General features: G+C 41.7%; 2 protein-coding genes across 3 annotated transcripts in view; both read right to left on the bottom strand.

Annotated features, from left to right (window-relative positions):
• The window catches only part of rpl21 (ribosomal protein L21), a 260,187-nt gene that overhangs the window by 28,198 nt on the left and 211,389 nt on the right, over nt 1-20,600 (bottom strand). The window lies entirely within an intron of this gene.
• wasf3b (WASP family member 3b) lies at nt 384-19,830 on the bottom strand. 2 transcript variants are annotated; one of them, XM_072689046.1, is made up of 9 exons: nt 19,724-19,830; nt 9,465-9,628; nt 6,213-6,347; nt 5,290-5,443; nt 3,638-3,755; nt 3,331-3,512; nt 2,603-2,860; nt 1,939-2,252; nt 384-1,104 (listed from the first exon to the last, which is right to left on the bottom strand). In XM_072689046.1, the coding sequence occupies exons 2-9, from the start codon at nt 9,595-9,597 to the stop codon at nt 947-949; spliced, it is 1,452 nt and encodes a 483-aa protein (XP_072545147.1). In that variant the 5' UTR covers nt 9,598-9,628; nt 19,724-19,830; the 3' UTR covers nt 384-946. The 2 variants fall into 2 exon arrangements, with proteins under 2 accessions (XP_072545147.1, XP_072545157.1); XM_072689056.1 differs by having other exon boundaries at nt 19,744-19,829.

The following is a 20,600-nucleotide window of genomic DNA, read 5'->3' as shown; positions in this document are numbered from 1 at the left end:
CAAAATACTATTTCAAAAAAAAAAGAAAAGAAAAACGATAATCAACATGCACTAATTAACTGAGACATTGTAAGACGTTTGTGTGAACGTGGTGTATATTTTTCCAAGGTGTTAGTGGTTATCTTTTTATTGCTTTGGTTAGTATAATGAATTAAGAGATCTTGTTAATTTTGTATTAAAAGAATGTGCTGTGCATTAAAAATAACTCTGCCTCTGCTTGTTTATTCACTCATTCGCGTGTATCACTTGGCTGGCTAGCTCCACTCTGCTGTTGCCATGGAGATCTGCATCCCAGCTGTACTGTTTCCATAGAGACATGAGTCCCGCAAGTCTCTTCTTTCCATGACTAGAGGCCCGGTTGGCCAGGAACAGACGTGACATGATTCATTTTAATCTGTTTTTTTATTATTATCGTCATGAGACCAGAGTTCACACGTTCGTCACCATGCCAACCCTATTCCATTCCTTCATCTCTCACAGTTATCTTTGCTTCAGACCGAACTGATCAGACACATTTGAGCGAGCATTACCAAACAGACTGTATAATCAGTCAACTCAGTATGCTCACGCATGCTGTATAACATTAAATGACCTCCATCCTGTAACTTCTCATGCAGAGCTTTATTCTCATGCAGGCCCCCAAGTGGATCTTCTCACCATACTGTGATAATTTCTTTCACTATTCACTATACTCATAATGCCTATTCACAGCAATTTTGTTAAAAATCGTTAGAAAAGAATGGAAAAAGTTCAGCTGCTTAAAGTCAAGGGGAAGTTGCTATTGATCTAAAATATACGCAAACTGCTGGACAGGCATCCTAACGTGGGTTTATTCACATATGCAAGAACTTGTTATGCCTAGGTGCTGTAGATACTGCACTGTTAATGTACACGGAAGACTGACGGTGTGCATGGCTGTGTGAGAACGATTCATTTTGTGTGCTGTCTAGTCAGACCAGTCATTGTCTTCTAACTCCGAGTCGTCTTCAGAGTCGCTGTACTCCACAGCTATGCGGCGGGACAGGATGGTGGCCACGTCATTGCCCACTGGCTCCCGCTTCGCCTGCTGCTCCTGCTGTTCTTGCACCTTCTTTAGCTGTATACCTACATGGGGCAAAAACACATATTAACACATCTACTTTGTTACTGTACCTAACCAACTTTTCAGTGTACTGGATGTCTCCTGAGTATTCATTTTTTGCAGCTTTGGCTAAATATACAATGTGATTTATGGGATTTTGGCTTCTACACCAAAATAGTACACTATATGTCCAGTAGGGAACTGTGCATATATGGATGAAGGTCAAATGGCTCTTTGTTAGACAAATGATGCTCTGTTTCAGCAGAGCAGCCATTCAATTTGTGCCTAGGTAGTGTGCTACAGAGGGCGTAGGGAGCCCACTAACATCTATTAGTCTATTAATGTCTACTGAATTACACTATATTTGGGCTGCTGCTAATAATTATTTACATGACTGATTAATCTAATAAGAATTGTTTGATGACCTATTATGCCTTCTTCAGTTTCCTCCTCTTTGCCTCTTTGCCTGACTTTGGATAATGTTAGGATAATATTATGGCAGCCAAACCAAACCCCTATTGGTTTATTACAATCTTACAGAACTATTTCATGTATTTTATGACTATTATAGAATATTATAAACCAATTCTCATTACAATAGATATCATAACCAATACTGTTTTTACCACAGTATATTTTGGTCTGATGTATAATGTGACATACAGAAGTAGCAAAATATTCGATTTAGGATTTATACGTAGAGATGCACAGACATGGGATATTTTCTTTAACATGCTGTATCTGTCCATATTGATTTCTAAACGTTTACAAAATGTAACTAATTAATTGTGAACTACTGTGAGGTACTGCACTTTTATGCGATATACGGTTACATTTGCTTTTACAGATTGTCTTACCCATACGTATGGCAGCCAGTAGGTCACTGCGAGCATCATTGGCAGGCTGCGCCTCATTGGGGACAGACGGCCGTTTGGGAGTGATGGACTGGGTGGTGCTGGGTGGAGGAGGTGGGGGACCTGGTGGAGGAGGAGCAGCCAGTGGTCCAGAGACAGGGGCAGCAGGCGGGATGTAGCTTGTGCCTGCACCCATTGCTCCTGGATGGCCTTGAGGTGGGATGGGGCCCATGGGGGGCAGAGCAAAAGCCGTTTGGGCTGATGGAATGAGAGGAGCTGGTGGCGGAGGTGATGGTCCTGAATTCATGTAATCCATACTGTATACAAAGGAAAAGAAGAATTCATAAGCAAAATATGCCATTTATTATATACAAATTTGTATGCGATTACTCTAAAATAAAAACATATCCAGACATTTTGAAAAAGGCTTTTGTCATGGGCAATGGACAGAGGATATCTCTGATTTTCACCACAAGGGGGCAACATTTTGATGATTTTCCTTTGAAAACTATGAACAGCAATGTACAAACAAAGAATTTTGGGTGCTCCAAGGTAGGATAAAGTTTGAGACTGTGACTATGCAAGTTATTCTTATTGTATTCTTATACAGGCATGCAATTAGTTAATTATATTATATATATAGATGTTCAAACTAGACAGTACAAACCTGTAGTCCACAGGTGGCATGGCCATGGAGCCGTTCATGGACTCTGTGGGTGGAGGAGGAGGCGGAGCCTGATGTGGCCGGCCCAGTGTACCAGAGCGATAGGCCATAGATGCCGCCCTATAGTCCTGCTCCATACTCATATGGGCATGAGCTGAGAGGGCTGCCATACTGGGTGGAGGGCCAGAGTATGTGTGGGCATGGCCAGCATGGTTGGGCATGGTTAGATAGCCATGGTCCAGGTGGTCTTGACCGTGGGCTCTATAATTAATGCAAAGAGAATGAGAATATTAAGTTTCACTTGTGCAATACCACTGAAGGTCTGTGTGCACTGCACCCTCAAATAGCTATGGAATTGCTGTAGGGCCCATATCATGGAAAACTATATATACAGACAATAGAACATTGATATGGACCCTACACTTGAATGACATTTTTATGCTGGTGGATTCTATTTGCTGAATCTATCAAATATGTTTATTTTATGCCAAAATGTGCATGAAATGTGCATGGATTGGATGGAAACCTAGCTACTCGGGTTATATTACTGTGTTTTCAAAGTGTGCAAATGCTCAAATGTCTCAATGGTTGCTCAGCTAAAGCATCTGCCTATGACTTCTACTTGTCTACTTGGATTCTCAGAGAGAGCCTCTCTTTACAGGGAGTCCGAGTATGTGTATGTGATTGTGTCCGCACGTATGTTCAGTGTGCTGGTGGGCGTATTCTCTGACCTGTTCTCTGGTGACATGGAGCTTTCAGAAGAGGCCCCTCTGTGCAGCGAGTGCGTGTGCCGGTGGTCGGGCCTCAGCTCCTTATCGAAGGCCATCATGTTCCACTCCTGCCTGCGGTTTCGAGCTTTCCGCACTTTCTTCACCTCCCTCTGCAGCGTGCCGTCCACACACCGCCTCTGCTCCTGTTCAGAGTTCCATACAAATGTTGACATGCATAAATGAGATAACGTCTGCAGACAGTGTCACACAGCATGCCAACACTGGTTTGAAAAGAAGGAAAAGCATGTGTATGAAGGAGCAATCAGACCTTCTGCCTTCTTTTTTCTTTTCTCTTGTCCTCTGTGTCCTGCAGCATCTTCTCCTTCCACAGGTCAAAGAAGTAGGAGGGGTCCGTGTAGAATTTTAGCCCTTCTTTGTTATCATCCCTTCAGAAGCAGAAAAGTCAGATGTCAAAACACATTGAATATATGGCCAAGTCATGGCTCAACTGATCACCATTACTGGAGATTAAAGAGCCAAGTTGTACTTAATCAGGGTCTTATGTCTTATAGTAACACTAACAGAAATAGGCTGTTTACAAGGCAAGATAACCACATTCACCATGTGTGTTAGACACAGATGGAATCTGGCCTTTAGCCCATCCATGCAGTGGACACACATACACAATAGTGAGCAAACACATAGAGTGATACAGTGAGCAGCTTGCTCAAGGGTCCAACAGCTGCAGCCGTGTCATTTATAGCCTGGTGCTATAACCACTGAGCAACCACTGCCTTAACTGCAATGAAATGAAGTGAGGTTGATTAGTAGAGTATGCCTATTTATATACATAAAACCATATGAATGTCAAAGTGTATCTCAGGGAAAACTTGGAAATGCAGGATCCAAGGGCCCTTTAAGACTAGAGGCTACATAAGCATCTGTACAATAAAGATGACTAAACTGTTTATTTTATTTTACGCTTCCTAAGTGCACCGAGAACCATTATGTATTTACACAAACTCACAACCGTATGTTGCACAACAACTGGAGTCCCTTGGAATGTCACTGCAAATCAATCACCACTCGAAGCGCATAAAATATTTAGAGATATTCAAGGCTTTCAGAATTAACCTGCATAGGCGCTACATTTGTCATGCTTGCATATTCATGACTGCCCTACATTCCTTCTGATGTTGAATTCCATCTTTAAGTCTCTCAAGCTATGCTGTGTGTTTTAGTTTTTTTTGTTTGTTTTTTTACATTTGTGCATGATGAAATTCTGAATGTTTTGAACAACACTCCTTTAGAGTGACATTCAAGTGTGCACATAGACTATATGGACAAAAGTATTAGGAAACCCGCTCATTCATTGTTTCCTCTGTAATCAAGGGTACTTAAAAAAGAATGTTTCCTGCTTTTGTTGGGGTAACTGTCTCTACTGTCCAGGGACGGCTTTCTCCTAGATTGGGGCATTCCTGTGAGGACTCCACAACTCGTCAAGTATTAGATGGAGCACCATCATTCCAATACTGGGGGGCTTTATACACCTCTTGCCCATGCCTGGAATTAGCCATGTCAATAGGTTAATGTTTATTTGCTCCACAGACCGATATTCTATTGGCACTACTTCTCTACAGAGACTAGATAAGCTGTGTGTCTGTATTTGCACCTCTGTGTCAGTAATGGGTGCAACTTAAAGGAATGAATACTACAATGTGTTGTAGTAAGTATAACTAGTACAGTTCTGTGGAATCATATTTAAAAATGATTAGAAACACCCACCATACAGGGTTACTTTGCAGGTTTACAATTAGCCATATAAGGCCACCTTAGGGCCACTGCTGACCAGATACTATTACAGTGGTGTATCATTCTTAGACCAGCAGTGACACTGTGTGCTGCACTAACTATCAGACTGTTTCAGAATGTATTAGACTCCTAGGATACACACACACATACACACAGAGTAAGCCACACCTGTACTGTGAGAGGATATTGAGGGGTGGAGGTTTGTCGCTGATGTTGTACATCTCTTTCACGGGGTTGGGAATACTGCTCTGGGACACCACCTGCTGGTCCTGGATAGTAGAGCTTTTAAAGGCCTTCCTCATGTTAATGTCCTGAAGAGAAACTGTACACACACACACAACATAGAAAGAGAGAAAGAGAAAGAGACACTGGTCACGGCATGCTCTTAAATATTTTGTGGGACTATTTTAACAGAACGATGAGCTTAATTACACAGTCTTTGACACTGATATGCTGTGTCCTTGTGTGCTGGTGTAAAATGTGTTCATGTGCTATGGAGAAGCTGCACAAGCTTTAGGTCACCATGCCCAATACCAAGCATCAGATAAAGGGTATAAACCCCTTTGGGCAGTGGAGCTGTGGAACTATGTTCTCTGGAATGATGGAGCTCCATCCAACACCTTTGAGATGAGTTGGAGTGGTATTTGCGATGCAGAAACGATCGCCCAACATCAATACCTGACCTCGCTAATACTCTCCTGGGGCTGAATGCAATTAGATTCTTACAGCAATGTTCAAACATCTAATGTAAAGCTGTCCCAGAAGAGCAGAGGCTGTAATTAAAGCAAAGGAAGGACAAATCATTATGCCCCATGAACTATTAATCCCTGGTGTTTCAGAAGAAATATCAGATGAGCAGGTGTCTCCATAGATTTGGACATAGAGTGAAGCAGTTGTACAAAGTTTTCCTGATGTTAATCAGAACAAGGGATAGAAAGAAACAAAAGTCGCTATTTGTATTTTTCCTCTGGGCATCCGGCACCACTGACGTAAGGACAGGGCCGTGTAACTCTAGCAGTAATATTGAATGAGCTGACGCTGAAATGTATCAAGTGATGACCCGGAGCTGTGGCTTCCCAGAAGGCACTCACCCTCCTCCACCGTTGAGTCCAGCTGTGTGACCTTGACGGCCAGGCGGTCGATGCGGTCCTGCAGGGAGTTTGCCCGCAGATAAAACATATTGGCCTCTTTAAAGAGCTCCCCGAATATATCCTCAGCATGCTTACCTACAGGACAGGAGAGGAGAGAACTTTCATTAGGCCAAAATAGTGAGCTCATACTTTTTTTAAATCTTACTGCATCTGACTACAATCCACTCTAACGGTCCAAAATCAATACAGAGTCAAGACCTCTGGATGTATTTTTACACCCCTACTGTGTATTAAAAGAACAGGACAAAAATTAATGACAGAACCAACAATGGAAGCTATTTATACCAGCAGAGTGAAACAAAGAGCTGCAGGACAGTTTCAGGAAAATATTTCCAGGAAGGAAGAGTGGCCTGACTCTTTAGAAACCCTGACCTGTGACAGCATACACGCACACACGCAACACTTTCATATCCAAGTAACTGCTACAAAAAGAATTCACAATATTCATAATTAGATGTGAAATGATAAAGAAAGTTGCCTACGTGTGTGTATATATATATATATTATAATATTCCAGAATGACAAAGTTTGGGTAAGCCCGATCCATTTAGAGTGGTTTCATGTTAGCGTTAAAAAAAAAACAAAAAACAAACAAACAAAAAAACTATAAAGTAAAAGGACATGTGCTTTATAATACCCCTGAGATATGTAGACATACAGATAGATAGACAGATAGACAGAAGGACAGGCTGACAAACAATAAGACATAGATATGCAGATAGCCTGTACGTCCAAATATTTGTGGACATTCCTTTTAATGAATGCATTCAGCTTCTTTATGTAGAGAACAAGTACCAAAAGAATAGGATTTTCTGGAACAACAACAACAAAAGAAACATTAACCTACTGACACCTTGCCTAATGCCAGGCGTGGGCTAGAGGGGTATAAAGCATCCAGCACTGAGCTGTGGAACAGTGGAGCTGTGTTCTCTGAACTAATGGTGCTCCATCCAATACCTTTGGGATATATTGGGAAGTTGGGGGTGAGGTCAAACATCCTGACCTCACTAACAATATTTCAAGTTAAATCAGGTGAGATGCTGCTGGATTTGACAGCTTTGCGCATCCAGGAGAAATCTGAAATCAAACCTGCATTCTTGTAACAAGCTTACAATCAACCCATTTTTTTAAACAAAGACATAATTTCTCATTTTCGTCTGAATATATTTATACTAAGGTTATATCCTTTTTAATGCATGGTCTTATTTTTAAAAATATGAACAATATACATGCTTTCCTGAAAAAGGTTTCTGCTACAGTACAACAGTTCTGTTAATATGTAAGGGATACAGTACGATATGCTGTTACACCCTTACTACATATCCTTCCACTCTAACACGCACTCACACACACACACGCCATGTTGCTGTGTACTCCCACTCTAACATATACAAACACACATACACACACACAGGACCCCTCCGCCCCCTGGCTTTTGTGCTCAGTCATTTATATTTAACCCACAGCTGCTGCTGAAAGCCCCTCTCCTCTCCACTCCCACTACAGGCATCTACAATACAACACGAGCACACACACACACACACACAGACACACACACACACACACACAATCATTTAAGGGTGGTGCTAAGGGTTGAAAAGAAAAACAGAATTTGGAGTGTGGTTATAGGGTAAAGGCACAGATGGATGGATAAAAAAACTAAATGGATGGACAGACACTGGTAGAGGGGAAAGTGACTAATCCTTATAAGCGCAGAGATTAAATTTCTTTTTTTATTTGAAACTTTCCTGCAAACAGCAGTCATTTGTTTTTGGGATGTTTCAGAAGCCAATGCATTTTGTTACCACCATCAGCACTAATAACCCTTTCTAAGGGTTAAGAAGGTTACATAACTAAGGCACTTAATGTGATTTCTTTGTATAAGGATGGACTTGATGGACTTATGGTGCTTTTTAATTGGCCAGTGTGGAACTGTGCTGTATGGGTATTAATTTGAATCCTAAACTAGCCGTACCCAGGTTCAGTATCTGTGTCCACTGCAAAGCAGTTACAATAGTTAAAAAAAAAAAACAGGATTGGTTCTATAGCTCTGTGAGCCTCTGTTTGAGCTGACTGACTTAGTACCCATAAACACACAACATCCACATTCATTCATCATTTAGCCACGGCTTAACTGCTCTTAACAGCTGAGTACACACGTGTGTTTAGTGACAGGTCGCGATTAAGGTCGAGTTTTAATGTTGTACAAGCATCCCAGAGCTATCAGTCTTTGGCATAGCGACAAGACTGAGCTAATCGCATCTAACAGGGCCTTTTATTTCAGCTAAAGAGGACACACAGAACAAAGAAGCAGAAACGGGAATGTATTACTTCAGTTGAGAATTAACCAAAATGAGCTGTTAAATCAGGAAGCCTTTTTGCTGTTACACTAGCTCCTTATTAAACAAGTCCTCTTTCTCCAGTGACTGTACGGAAGACATTGAGAAATTAAAGTAGCATTATGTGGCATATTTACCTTAAAATAACAGCTTCAAACTACGTTAATGCTCCACTGGTCTGTAATAGGGATGGTAGCATCTCTATTATTTGCTACTCTGGGCTCAGAAAACCAGAAACTGCACTGTGTAACCTTGGTGAAGCAGACAGGACAACACTCGCGAGAACTGCGTAACTAATATTGCTATTGTAAATAATATTGCTATTGCTTTTTTAATTCTTATTTATATTGTGTATATAGTGTAAATTATTTATCTACATTTTTTTGTAACTGGGTGTCTTGCTATCCCTTTCTGCTGTGACACTGAGAATTTCCCCACTGTGGGACTAATAAAGGACTCTTATCTTATCTTATCTTAACCAAAGTCATATTCGTGTAAAACCCGTTAATATTACTTTGCTGTGTTAGTCCACATGCTTCTTTCACTTTCAGTGACAGTTCTGTATCTCTCAGCTTGTCCAGAAATGCATGTGAAAAGCCTTCAGTCTGCAGGGGATCACAGGAGAAGGACCTACTAATTCTCCCATAATGCTGCTTTACCTGGAAAAGATATATACTAAACAGTAAACACGCACCAGGAGTGTAGAGTGCCGACTTATGATGACTGTTTAGCAAGGGGTAACCAAAATCCGCACTGGTGTTCATGTACGGTACAGGTCAAACAGAGAGATCATGGCTTCAAAGGGCCAAAAGAATATGACTATGCATTATGGTGAGTGTGTGTGTGTACTTACTGAGGCTACTGAGCTGGCGGATGATGGCAGAGAGGGTGTTGTTCATCACACACTCCAGCTCACTGCCGATGCCCTCGGGCAGCGCCCCCCGGCAAAGATGCCGGGGTTCAATGTTCCTCTTCACCAGCGGCATGCTTCCTCCTCACATACACACACACACACACCTGATGGAAAAAACACAGATGCACACACACATACAGTTATAGGCTTAGTTTTATACACAAGACATTTTAGCAGGAAACAAAGATTGTGAGTATGTGTAAAAGGCTGTGACAATGATATTGGAATTATATCAGTGAAAGCAGAAACTATGAAAAAAAATATTTTTTATCATCACCTTCAATAACTGACTGTTCACTTGCTGCCTAATATATCCACCTCTTGACAGATGCCACTGTAGATTCAAGCTCAGTACTGTTATGCTGTATTCTTACGTGCTCTTGAGCCAAACCTGGAGCAATTTTATTTTTTATGTCTCTGAAACCATGGTCATGTGAATGTCATGTAATGTAGTAATATAGATATATATTAGTATAGTAATATAGACTAATACACTAATATTATGATATTGGTATCAGAAGTGGAAAAAGTGGTATCAGTGCACCCTAAATTATACTACTTTCTGGAGCATTTGTATTGGTCAGCTGGTGTTTGCAAGTGGTAGAACAACATTTTGCAACATACCCCCCCCCCACACACACACAGTGTGTCAATGTCAAAGGTCAAGGCAGAGTCAAGGCTGTTCAAACTGCTACATAGCTTGAATAGCATTTGCTCACTACTCACCAACACTAGGCAGGTCCTGCAATTCAACATTTTGAAAGTGGCCCAAAATGCCTTTCTTTCTTTGGGTTTCCAGCTACTCCAAATCGAATCAAGACAAGGCAACCCAACCATATTCAGTATTTGTGTCGGAATGTGGCCTTCCCCTTTAACCCATTCATGCAGTGATCAAACACACACAACGACAATGAGCACACATAGGCAGGGAAAGTTAAGGGCCTTGCTCAAGGGTCCAACAGTGACAGCTTGTCGACCCTGTCATCAAAAGCCCTGTGCTCTACCTCTACCTTGAGGACCTCATCAAAGGTTGTGAAGCTACTCATAAACGGGGCAGCATTTAGCTACATTTATACTCATTCTAATTAGACGTCTTGTCACGTAGGCAGTCGAGGCAAAGCTTTTGAAAAGGGTTGTAAATGATACTGTACTGGAATATATTTTGCCAAGACTTTTCATTTCGCCACATCAATGCCCAACACACTGTTCAATCTGGTCTTCAAGCTCAGTTTGGGCTCAACAACCCCCCTCCCCAGCCCAGCTGTTCCCCACTTGTTTGTTCAACCACACATCAGTCACAAGAACGTGACCTTTAACCCTGAAAGCTCCCTCACACTTTTCAACACAACTGCCCCAAATCCATCACCACAGGCTCACATCTGGTGACAGGGACATGTCTGGCAGTCTGTAAACACACCAGTCTATTGCAGCCTCTAAGAGGAGGCACCATCAAGCTCGTGTGGCCAGGATTACGAGGCATTAGCAAAAGAAGATACGGTCAAACTAATCCTGCTCATCCTTATGGCTGTCCAGTTCTAGGGAATTCACACGTTCTACATATGTTAGCAAAAACACACACATGCAATAGCGACACAGATGTCTGACCTGTGTTTGAAAATGACCGGAATAACCATTTCAAACATATGACACAGACCTACAATAAGGCGGAGATTCTGTGGAGCAGAATATAATCTACAGCTACATCCTGTAATGGATGAAGCCTAATCGGCCCCTTCGGATGCAGTTTGAACCCCCTGACAGCGAATCCATGGCCTTGGTGAGGTTGGTCACTGCAGCCATGTCAGTGAGTGTAACTGGATGCGATGAAGAATGCTGTGGGCTGTAAAATATTGACCCCTGTAGGGGAACGGCCAGCTGAGAAGCCATCTGGCACGTGATTGGCTGGGAAAGTGGGGTGGGGGTTGAAAGCATGAGAGGATGAGAGAGAGAGAGAAGTGGAGAGAATGGATGAAGGAAAGGGAAGGCATCTCAGCGGCCATCTTATCTACCCCTCTTCCTGCTTCCTGTTTTGTGCTTCCACACCCAGCTCCCAGCATCCTCTTCCTCTCTGTGTCACATCTCCCACTTCCTGTCCTCCACATGGGCCAGAACAATACGCCATGAGGTCACACCCCAAGAACACACATACACACACACAAACAATAGCACACTAACACACCCATCTATCATCTGCAATCACAGCACAACACAAATACTGTGTGTGTATATATATATATATATATATATATATATATATATATATATATATATATATATATATATATATATATATATATATACAGTGAGTCCAAGAAGTATTTGATCCCTTGCTGATTTTCTTCGTTGGCCCACTAATAAAGACATGATCATTCTATACTTTTAATGGTAGATGTATTCTTACATGGAGAGACAGAATATTAAAAAGAAAATCCAGAAAATAAATCTAAGGAATATATATTAATTGATTTGTATTTCATGGAGTGAAATAAGTATTTGATCCCTTAGTATTCATTAGCAGTTCTGGCTTTTACAGACCAGTTAGACACTCCCAATCAACTTGTTACCTGACCTGAAGCCACCTGTTCTCACTAATCACTTGTGTGAAAAACACCTGTCCACAGAATCAGACAGATCACACAGATTTCAAGTCTCCAACATGGGTAAAACCAAAGAGCTGTCACAGGACCTCAGAGTCAGAATTGTTGACCTTCACAAAGCTGGAATGGGCTACAAAAAGATTAGTAAGGTGTTGGATGTGAAAGTAACAACTATTGGTGCAATTATCAGAAAGTTTAAAGAGTATAACATGACAATCAACAGACCTCGGCCCGGTGCTCCAAAGAAGATTTCGCCTCGTGGGGTGGCAATGATGCTGAGAACAGTCAGAAATCGTCCTGCAACCACTCGGCAGGAGTTAGCAAATGACCTGAAGGCAGCTGGGACCACAGTTTGCAAGGAAACAATTGGCAACACTTTGCGCAACAATGGATTCACATCCTGCAGTGCCCGAAAGGTACCCCTGCTGAAGAGAGCACATGTGGAGGCGCGCCTCAAGTATGCCAATGATCATTTGAAAGATGAACCAAGTTATTGGGAGAAGGTTTTGTGGTCAGACGAGACCAAAATTGAACTTTTTGGCCTCAACTCCACCCGCCATGTGTGGAGGAAGAAAAATGCTGCCTATGACCCCAAGAACACTGTGCCCACCGTCAAGCATGGAGGTGGAAGCATAATGTTTTGGGGGTGTTTCTCTGCCAAGGGTACAGGGCTACTTCACCGCATCACTGGGAAGATGGATGGAGCCATGTACCGCACAATCCTGAGGGACAACCTCCTCCCCTCTGCCAGGGATCTGAAAATGGGCCGTGGTTGGGTCTTCCAACATGATAACGACCCTAAACATACAGCAAAGGCAACAAAGGATTGGCTCAAGAAAAATCACATTAAGGTCATGGAGTGGCCCAGCCAGTCGCCAGACCTCAATCCGATCGAAAATCTATGGAGGGAGCTGAAGGTCAGAGTTGCCAAGCGACAGCCCACCAACCTTCATGATTTAGAGAGGATCTGCAAAGAAGAGTGGGCCAAAATTCCCCCTGGTGTGTGTGCTAAACTTGTGGTTAACTACAACAAACGTCTCACCGCTGTGCTTGCAAACAAAGGCTTTGCCACTAAGTATTGAGTGTGTTTGGCAAGAGGGATCAAATACTTATTTTCCTCATTGAAATACAAATTAATTAAAATATATTCTTTAAAATTATATTCTGGATTTTTGTCTTGATATTCTGTCTCTCCATGTTAGAATATATCTACCATTAAAAGTGCAGAAGGATAGTGTCTTTATTAGTGGGCAAACAAAGAAAATCAGCAAGGGATCAAATACTTCTTGGACTCACTGTATATATATATATATATATATATATACACACACATACACATACATACATACAGTCTTATGTGTATCCCTGATGAGCATCCATGATTAACTCACATGTTGAATTTTAAATTCTAAGGCATACGTACTGTTTATTAACAATTCAGAAAGTAATTAAACACACGTATGTTTGTTTCCCAATGTTACATTCAGCCATTACGAACTGAAATTTGAAGTGTGCCCTATTTAAATGTAAAATGTACTTTTCACACCACCGTCCATTTTGAATTCATCATTTTTGTGATGTCACAAAAAACAGACCTGTTTTACATACCTATATCTGCCTACTCAGCCTACAGCAGTTTAGTTTCTGTCTGGCTGTTTTTTTCCCCCCAGAACATAGGTCACTTGCATATAGCAGTCTTACAGGCGCAGTAACAGGCAGCTTGTACAAATCTAAAGGGTTGAAAAAGTTGGGAAATGGTCATGTTAGAAATAACCTACGGTTGGTTTTGGGACAATAAAATCACAAAGAAATTAATGCATATCAGGGGAATACAATGAAATGGAAAATGGAGATGCAACACTACTACTACTTTCATATAAATAATAATACGTAAACAAACATTTGTGCTATTAAACACTTTCAGTAGACAATGTAGAATAATGTAATGCTGAGGAAACTCAAAAGTACACCCCAACCTTGAACCTAGGCCACATGCCAAAGTGAGCAGCCAGTCTGCAACCTTCGCTGTTTGTGTACATCTGTCAGCGTAATATGGTAAGGTGATTCCAGGCACTGAATGCTGACTGTGGTCTGTGTGGTCTGGTGGGTTTAAATCTGTTCATGAGCCTCAAATCTACAGACAGATCTAATCTGATAACAGGCCCGAGAGAAGAAGACTTTTATATATATATTTATTACATACGTGTATTATATAAAATCTGCTCATGAGCCTCCGCTTATCTATTACATAAATCTGCTAATGAGCCTCAAACCTCAGGGTGGATCTGGTAGTAGGTGCAGGAGAAGGAAAAAAGCTAGCTTAGATCTGCATGTGTGTTAACAATGGCCAAAGAGTGAAGAGTTGACTGACCTGCAGATTCTGTAAAAAAGTGTGTGATCGCATTCAGAGTTTCATAGCGCTGTAGCCAATTAAAAACTGTCAGGCTGGAAAAGTCAAGTAGTATGTCACCAGATTAACGTCAACTCAATTACACAATTATAACCACAACCAACCCAGCCTAAGCAAAGCTGCATAGTAGAATGGTGCATCACCCTCTTTGACCCAGATAAACTTTCATGCAGGTTCGAGGCACTCATTTAAAGAAGCCTTTAAAGAACCCTTTTTTAAGAGTGTATATAAAACCTTTTTCCACACATAAACTCTGAAAAATGTCTAGAATATCAGGACCAGATATTATCTGGCATTATGACGCATGTAGCACAGAGACGAAAATGGTCTAGTGCAGAAGGCACGACAGATCGCAAAACATACACTGCGAAAATAGCTTTGTTTACAAAGAATCAAAGATGGCAAAGGAGGCTACAGACTCTGTAATTATGTCATCAACACACCCAGTGTAGATTCTCCAGAAAACTACCTGCTCTGTTCACACATGGGCTCACTTGGATATCACCTGGATTTTGTACTGGGGGGCTGTCAGAATTAAGTCCAGACATACATGCGTTATACAGCTGCTTTCTGGGTTACTCATATGTTGGCTGAGCCCAGATTCTGTCTAAGAGAGTGTGTATCAGTAAGCACTTCTTATTGTTCTGTTAACAATAGGCTAATGTTAACTCAATTACACAATGATAACTACAACTGATCTGCCCTTTTCCCCACACATCCCGAACAAAATCATGTGTAACTCAGGTGTGTTGTATGATACAGGGCCTCATTGAAATAAATAAAATTTGTACCAGAGTTCAGTAAAGCTTGTCCAACCTAGCAACAGTATCTACGGCAGAAAGCATCTCGAGGCAGATCACGGAAAGGCCAATTAGGCCCCACGCGAACATGCCCGTTGTTCCTGTGTAATGAAGTATGAATGTGTGTGTGTCGGAAAGCGTTCATTAGGAGCCGTGTCTCTCCACAGTGCCATGACTTCAGTGTGTACGGTAGCGTGGACACGGCCCGCTCTAATTATGCAACACACTGAAATTACCAGGGCATTGGAGCGAAAGACGGAAAGAAAGAGAGAAGGAGGAAGGGAGAATGAGAGAGAAAGTGAGAGACAGAAAGAAAGACAGAAAATGAGATACCAGCCAGTATGTTCTTAGGAGTTTGATTATGAGTGTGTGTGTGTGTGTGTGTGTGTGTGTGTGTGGGTAGGAAGATACAGAATTTGAGAGTTTGTGTGTGTGTGTGAGAGACTGCTCCAAAGTCTATCAAAGAGAACTAGAGCAGTGCTTTTGAGTGCATTTTGGCAGCAGGAGAGAGTGAGAGAGAGTTGGCCAGTGTTTATATACCTACTGTGCAAAAATGCTTCGGCATCTAAGCACTGTGTAAACGCCTTTATCTGGGCAGTAACTGTGTTTATGCTTCTAAAAAAACATCTAATATTTTTTATGGGAAAAGAATGTCTTTAAAGTAATTAATATCTTTCCAGCTGTTTAGGAGAGTACAGTTTGGTTGCTCCCAGACATTGCATAGATTTATTCAATTCCTCCATCATCATCGGAGTTAACTTTTGGTTCGTGAGGTTGGCTAAAATATGACAGCAGGTGAATTGTTTTTTTTTTGTGCATTATTAAGCCTAATGCTACAGACTATTTATTCGAGGTTTAATCAGATTTCATTAGTGATTTAAATGTGGTATAAAATGATAATCTGACCTTCAGAGTGTTCTGGCCTCTCCCCATTCATACAGATGGGAGCTTGGTCTGACGTGACTGGTAGCCAGTAGCGTTGCAAAGACTTGCCTATAAGGATTTGGGTGTTGGTACAACACTGGAAGTCACAGCATTTATCAAGTTTGGGAATTGGATTCAGCCGAGAGTTCCCAATTACAGCTGATGGCATGCCTCTGACCTTAGCAGTGTCCGAAACTGCACTATTCACTATCCCCTACATACAACAATCCAGATCACTCTATAGAGCACTATTATAGAGAACAGAATTCCACAAGGTAGTGAACAGCACAGTGTGTCACATAAACAATCTGGTAGTCAGTCTTCCTTAGAAAAGCTCTGTGCTGATCTTCAAACAATGCTATGGATTATGGGTATCCCATATCTGTTATGTGTACATCATTTATACACTACATATTACAGTGCTTTGTGGGATTTTTAGTGCACTATGTAGTTAATAGGGCACAGTTTCTGACCCAGCTCTGATTTACTAATAAGGGTCTGAGCCTTTGTAATGCACAGGGTGTCTAAACCTTAAATGGGCTACACTGGTGATTTTTTTTTTTATGTTATAAATGACAGTTACTATGCATTAGGATTTTAGGTTTGATTAGCTACAGGGGCGGCATTTAGTACTTATATCAATAAGAAATGTGTAATTTGCCCAGGGGTGCCCAAACTGTAGCAGAAGACTGTACACTAAAATGTGATGTACTAAAAAAATAACAACATTTCATTTAGATTGCACAGTAATTTTATTTAGGGAGTGTGCTGAGAAACAGCATGTGTTGTTTTAGATACACTAAATGCCTGTTTTTACCATCTCGCTGTTTTAGGCTAATAAAACACCTTAATGTGTTACTACACAATGTGTGTTGAGTGTATTGTGTAATTACAATATTGAGCAAATCTGCTTCCCAACAGAAATGATGGGAGAAGAAAAAAGATATTAAACATGCATGTTAAACTATTCAGTAATGACACACGCCGTGTCAAATATTCCTGACCCAGAATATTTTAAAGTGTTTATTAAAGTTTTTTAAGCTAGTCTGTGTTAGTGTGGCATCATAAAAGCTATAGAAGAGAAACAGGGTATTTTTGTTGCTGTGTTTCGGATGGAAGAGTGATGGTGAGCGTGCCTAAGATTTATAGGAAAAATATTTTTGCGCTGTATGCGTTTCAGCAGCAGCACCCGAGTGTGATGGGGCTGTGTTATACGCCTTGGGTAAGTGCATGTGTGTGAAGTGGTGGGTGGGTGTGTGGGTGTGTGCACCAAAAGTGTAGGCTTTCAAAGCAAACTGAAGAGTATTTTTGAGCTGTATGTGTTTTGGCAGGACGAGAGAGGCATTGTGAGCGTGGCTGTGTTATCTCCTTGAGTCTGTGTGTGTGAGATGCAATTGTGTTCTTGAGTCGTATGTGTTCGGGCAGGATGAGAGGCTGAGGGTGAGCTGGCCTGTTTGTGTATGTGTGTATGTATATATATGTGTGTGTGTGGTTACCAAAGTGTATCAAAAGGAGATTTGTTTGGACAGGATGGGGCAGTGATGGTGGGCTAGCCTGCGTTACGTGTGTATGACTGTGCCCCAAAGTAGGTTATCTAAACCGGAGTGTATTTCTGAGCTGCGTATGTTAGGACAGGATGGGACAGTGATGGTGAGTTAGCCTGGGTTATATATATGTGTGTGTGTGGGACAGAGGGAGATGGGGGAGGGGTGAGCGTCAGGGACCTCAGGGAAACCACTCTGAAAGGTTGCCGGGACAATAGTGGCCCGTTCACACGGCAACAGAGGAGCGCTCCCATGCACGGCGCTCCCTCCCCCAACCTCCCCCGGCCTCCCTTGCTTCGTCTTCTCTTCAAAATAAAAGAAAAGCGCTCCTGCCTCCTCCTCCTCCTCCTCTTCCTCTCAGAGTCTCAAGCCCACTGCATTCAGACCACTTTGGATACAAACAACATGCCGAAACGGCTCACATTCACACTCACATGTTCTGAATACACAATGGCAACGTTGGCAAACAGCAGCCATGGGGTGTTAAAACGGCCATTAACTTAATCAAGTCCATCCTGTGTGTGTCTGTGCAAGAGAGAGTGTGTGTGTGTGTGTGTGTGTGTGTGCGCAGACAGAAGGCCATGCTCATCCTGCTTCATCTGCCACAGCAGCTCCATTAAGGAGCAGAGAGCAGCTGCATTACCTATTCATAAGTCAAGTAGAGCCCGCTCGTAAAATCCCATCAATATTGCATTGCAGATAACTCTGGGCATGATGCAGGTCTCCTACACTGTCTCTCCATGCTCGTTTCCTTGCAAGGAAAACTGCGGGTGACATTTCTGGGCCGTTTTTCGTACCAAATAGCTTCTCGCTGCTCCCTTAAAAGGTTAGGTTACTATAAAAGGGAAATTCCACCTAACTTTCACATTTTCTGCAAAACAACAGTTTTGATGCAAACAAAGTCATTCAGAGCGGTTTGATGTGAAAAGTCCTATTCCTTGGAAACTTGTAGAGTGGTGAGGACTGGAAGCAGACATCTGAAAGCCTCTAAAGGCTCCCTCAAAGACGGTCATTCCATTAAATGGAGGAGGAGGAGGAATTTGCCGTTTCATGCTTGGGACGTTGTTTCATTTTATTTTGAGACAGGATTTTGGCTTAAAGCTCAATTTTCAGATGCATGCAAAGTGCAGAGGTACGTGCAGGGGGTGAAGAGGCAAAATAGCAACGAACAAAACTTTTCTTTTTCAGATTTATGACCATTTTAACATCAAAATTACTTATTTTTTTTGCATGCATAAATTCACTAGTCATTTGAGAAAGCAGATCCTACTATTTGTGTTACAGACATTGCAACCCCTGCTTCCAATCGCTGCTATTGTAAAGCTGAAAATCTGCACGGATACACTTCTCTATGGTCCATTTCCCACCAAAGCTCTCCGAATGAGTGGCTTTGCATCTCAAAGACTGAATTATGCAGAAATTTGGACATTTCCGTGGAGTTCCCCTTTAAGTCGTGGGTCGTCTGAGACCAGCACCCAACATGAAAACAAAAGAGGTGTGAAGTAAGTTAAGTTACTGAACAGGTCCAGAGGATGCAAAACAGGACAAATTCAACACATTTGCTGTCAACTGTAATCAATCGTAACGTCGACAGCGCTGCTGCTCTCTGTGACCCAGATATCCGTTTAGTCCAGCACCAAAAAATCAGAAGCACGCGCGACGAGAGGGAAACTTTTCCTCAGTATTTTCTCCAACCATATTCAGTTATGAGGGTTGGGGTAAATAAAACCCTTCACACAAACACAATGTATGCACAGATACAGGCAAATGCCACACGCTGTGTCAACCAAATTGAACCTAGTTCTCATAAAAATAGCTAAAACACAGCGATGGAAGTGCAATTACTCCAACTTAACGATGCATGTGCAGCCCTGGACGGGCGTATTCTAAATGTACGCGTAATGAAATGCAATGGTTTGCTCACCGAGCTCGGCTTTTCCTCACCTCAGGATTCACTTCGACCACATGTCCACAGCTAGGCTACTCCAGTCCGGGCTGCCATCCTGTGTGTCCCCCTCTCTCCATCTGACCACTCCAAACAATCCGCGTAGGGGCGGGCCTCATCGCCGGCCCCCGCCAATCACAAATAAGGTGCAAGGATTTAACGGTTGACGTTTGTCGCGTTGCTCCAATCAGAGACTGAGAACGGGATGATTGACGTGAAATCGAGGGCGCTGTTTGAAGGTGGGCTTTAGCTTGACGAAGTGGATTTACGAGCCACATCCACTTCACTGATAATAGGTAGATAGCAAAAACCACACGTATGTTAAGTTTCCTATTATTTTAACGAGCTGTGAGGAATCGAACAGAAGGGAAAACAGCCTAGAATAATAATAATAATAAAAAAAGGTCCAAAATAAAGCTCCTCAAGTACTGGAACTGTACTAGGGGATTCATGTGAGCATCCTTCATCAGCAAAGTTTGCTCCAAACAAGATAAAAAAAAAATTAAAAAAACAACCAAACAATAACACACACATAACATAGTAGAACATAATGAAAATAAACCTAAAATACAATATTGAACTAAAGGAACTGAGGAATATTAGATTCCCCTTCCTCACTAAGCACTCCTAGGTAAAAGTAAAGTGTAATAGGGCCCATATCTTACATGTTGTTTATTACTCAAGAGCTGTCGTAATTTATAATAATTCTTAATTCTTATTATTAAAAAAAGTACTGTATTATGTCCTGTATTATGTCCTGTATTACATCTTATTCAATAAGCAGTCCAGGCCCAAATTTTTACAACATCAGCACAAAAGGGCGAGGCTAAACTGCTACTAGTCAAATAAGAATTTG

This window comes from Salminus brasiliensis, chromosome 1, assembly GCF_030463535.1.
Source record: "Salminus brasiliensis chromosome 1, fSalBra1.hap2, whole genome shotgun sequence".
NCBI lineage: Eukaryota > Metazoa > Chordata > Actinopteri > Characiformes > Bryconidae > Salminus > Salminus brasiliensis.
This window is presented reverse-complemented; position numbering and strand designations above follow the sequence as displayed.

Excerpts from the sequence above, each read along its gene's own strand:
- wasf3b (XM_072689046.1), bottom strand. The coding sequence starts at position 9,597 with ATGCCGCTGGTGAAGAGGAACATTGAACCCCGGCATCTTTGCCGGGGG. Across the intron at positions 3,756-5,289 it reads AATATCCTCTCACAGTACAG|GGATGATAACAAAGAAGGGC; the intron begins GTGTGGCTTACT and ends CTGCTTCTGAAG. Across the intron at positions 2,253-2,602 it reads ATGCCACCTGTGGACTACAG|TATGGATTACATGAATTCAG; the intron begins GTTTGTACTGTC and ends CTTTGTATACAG.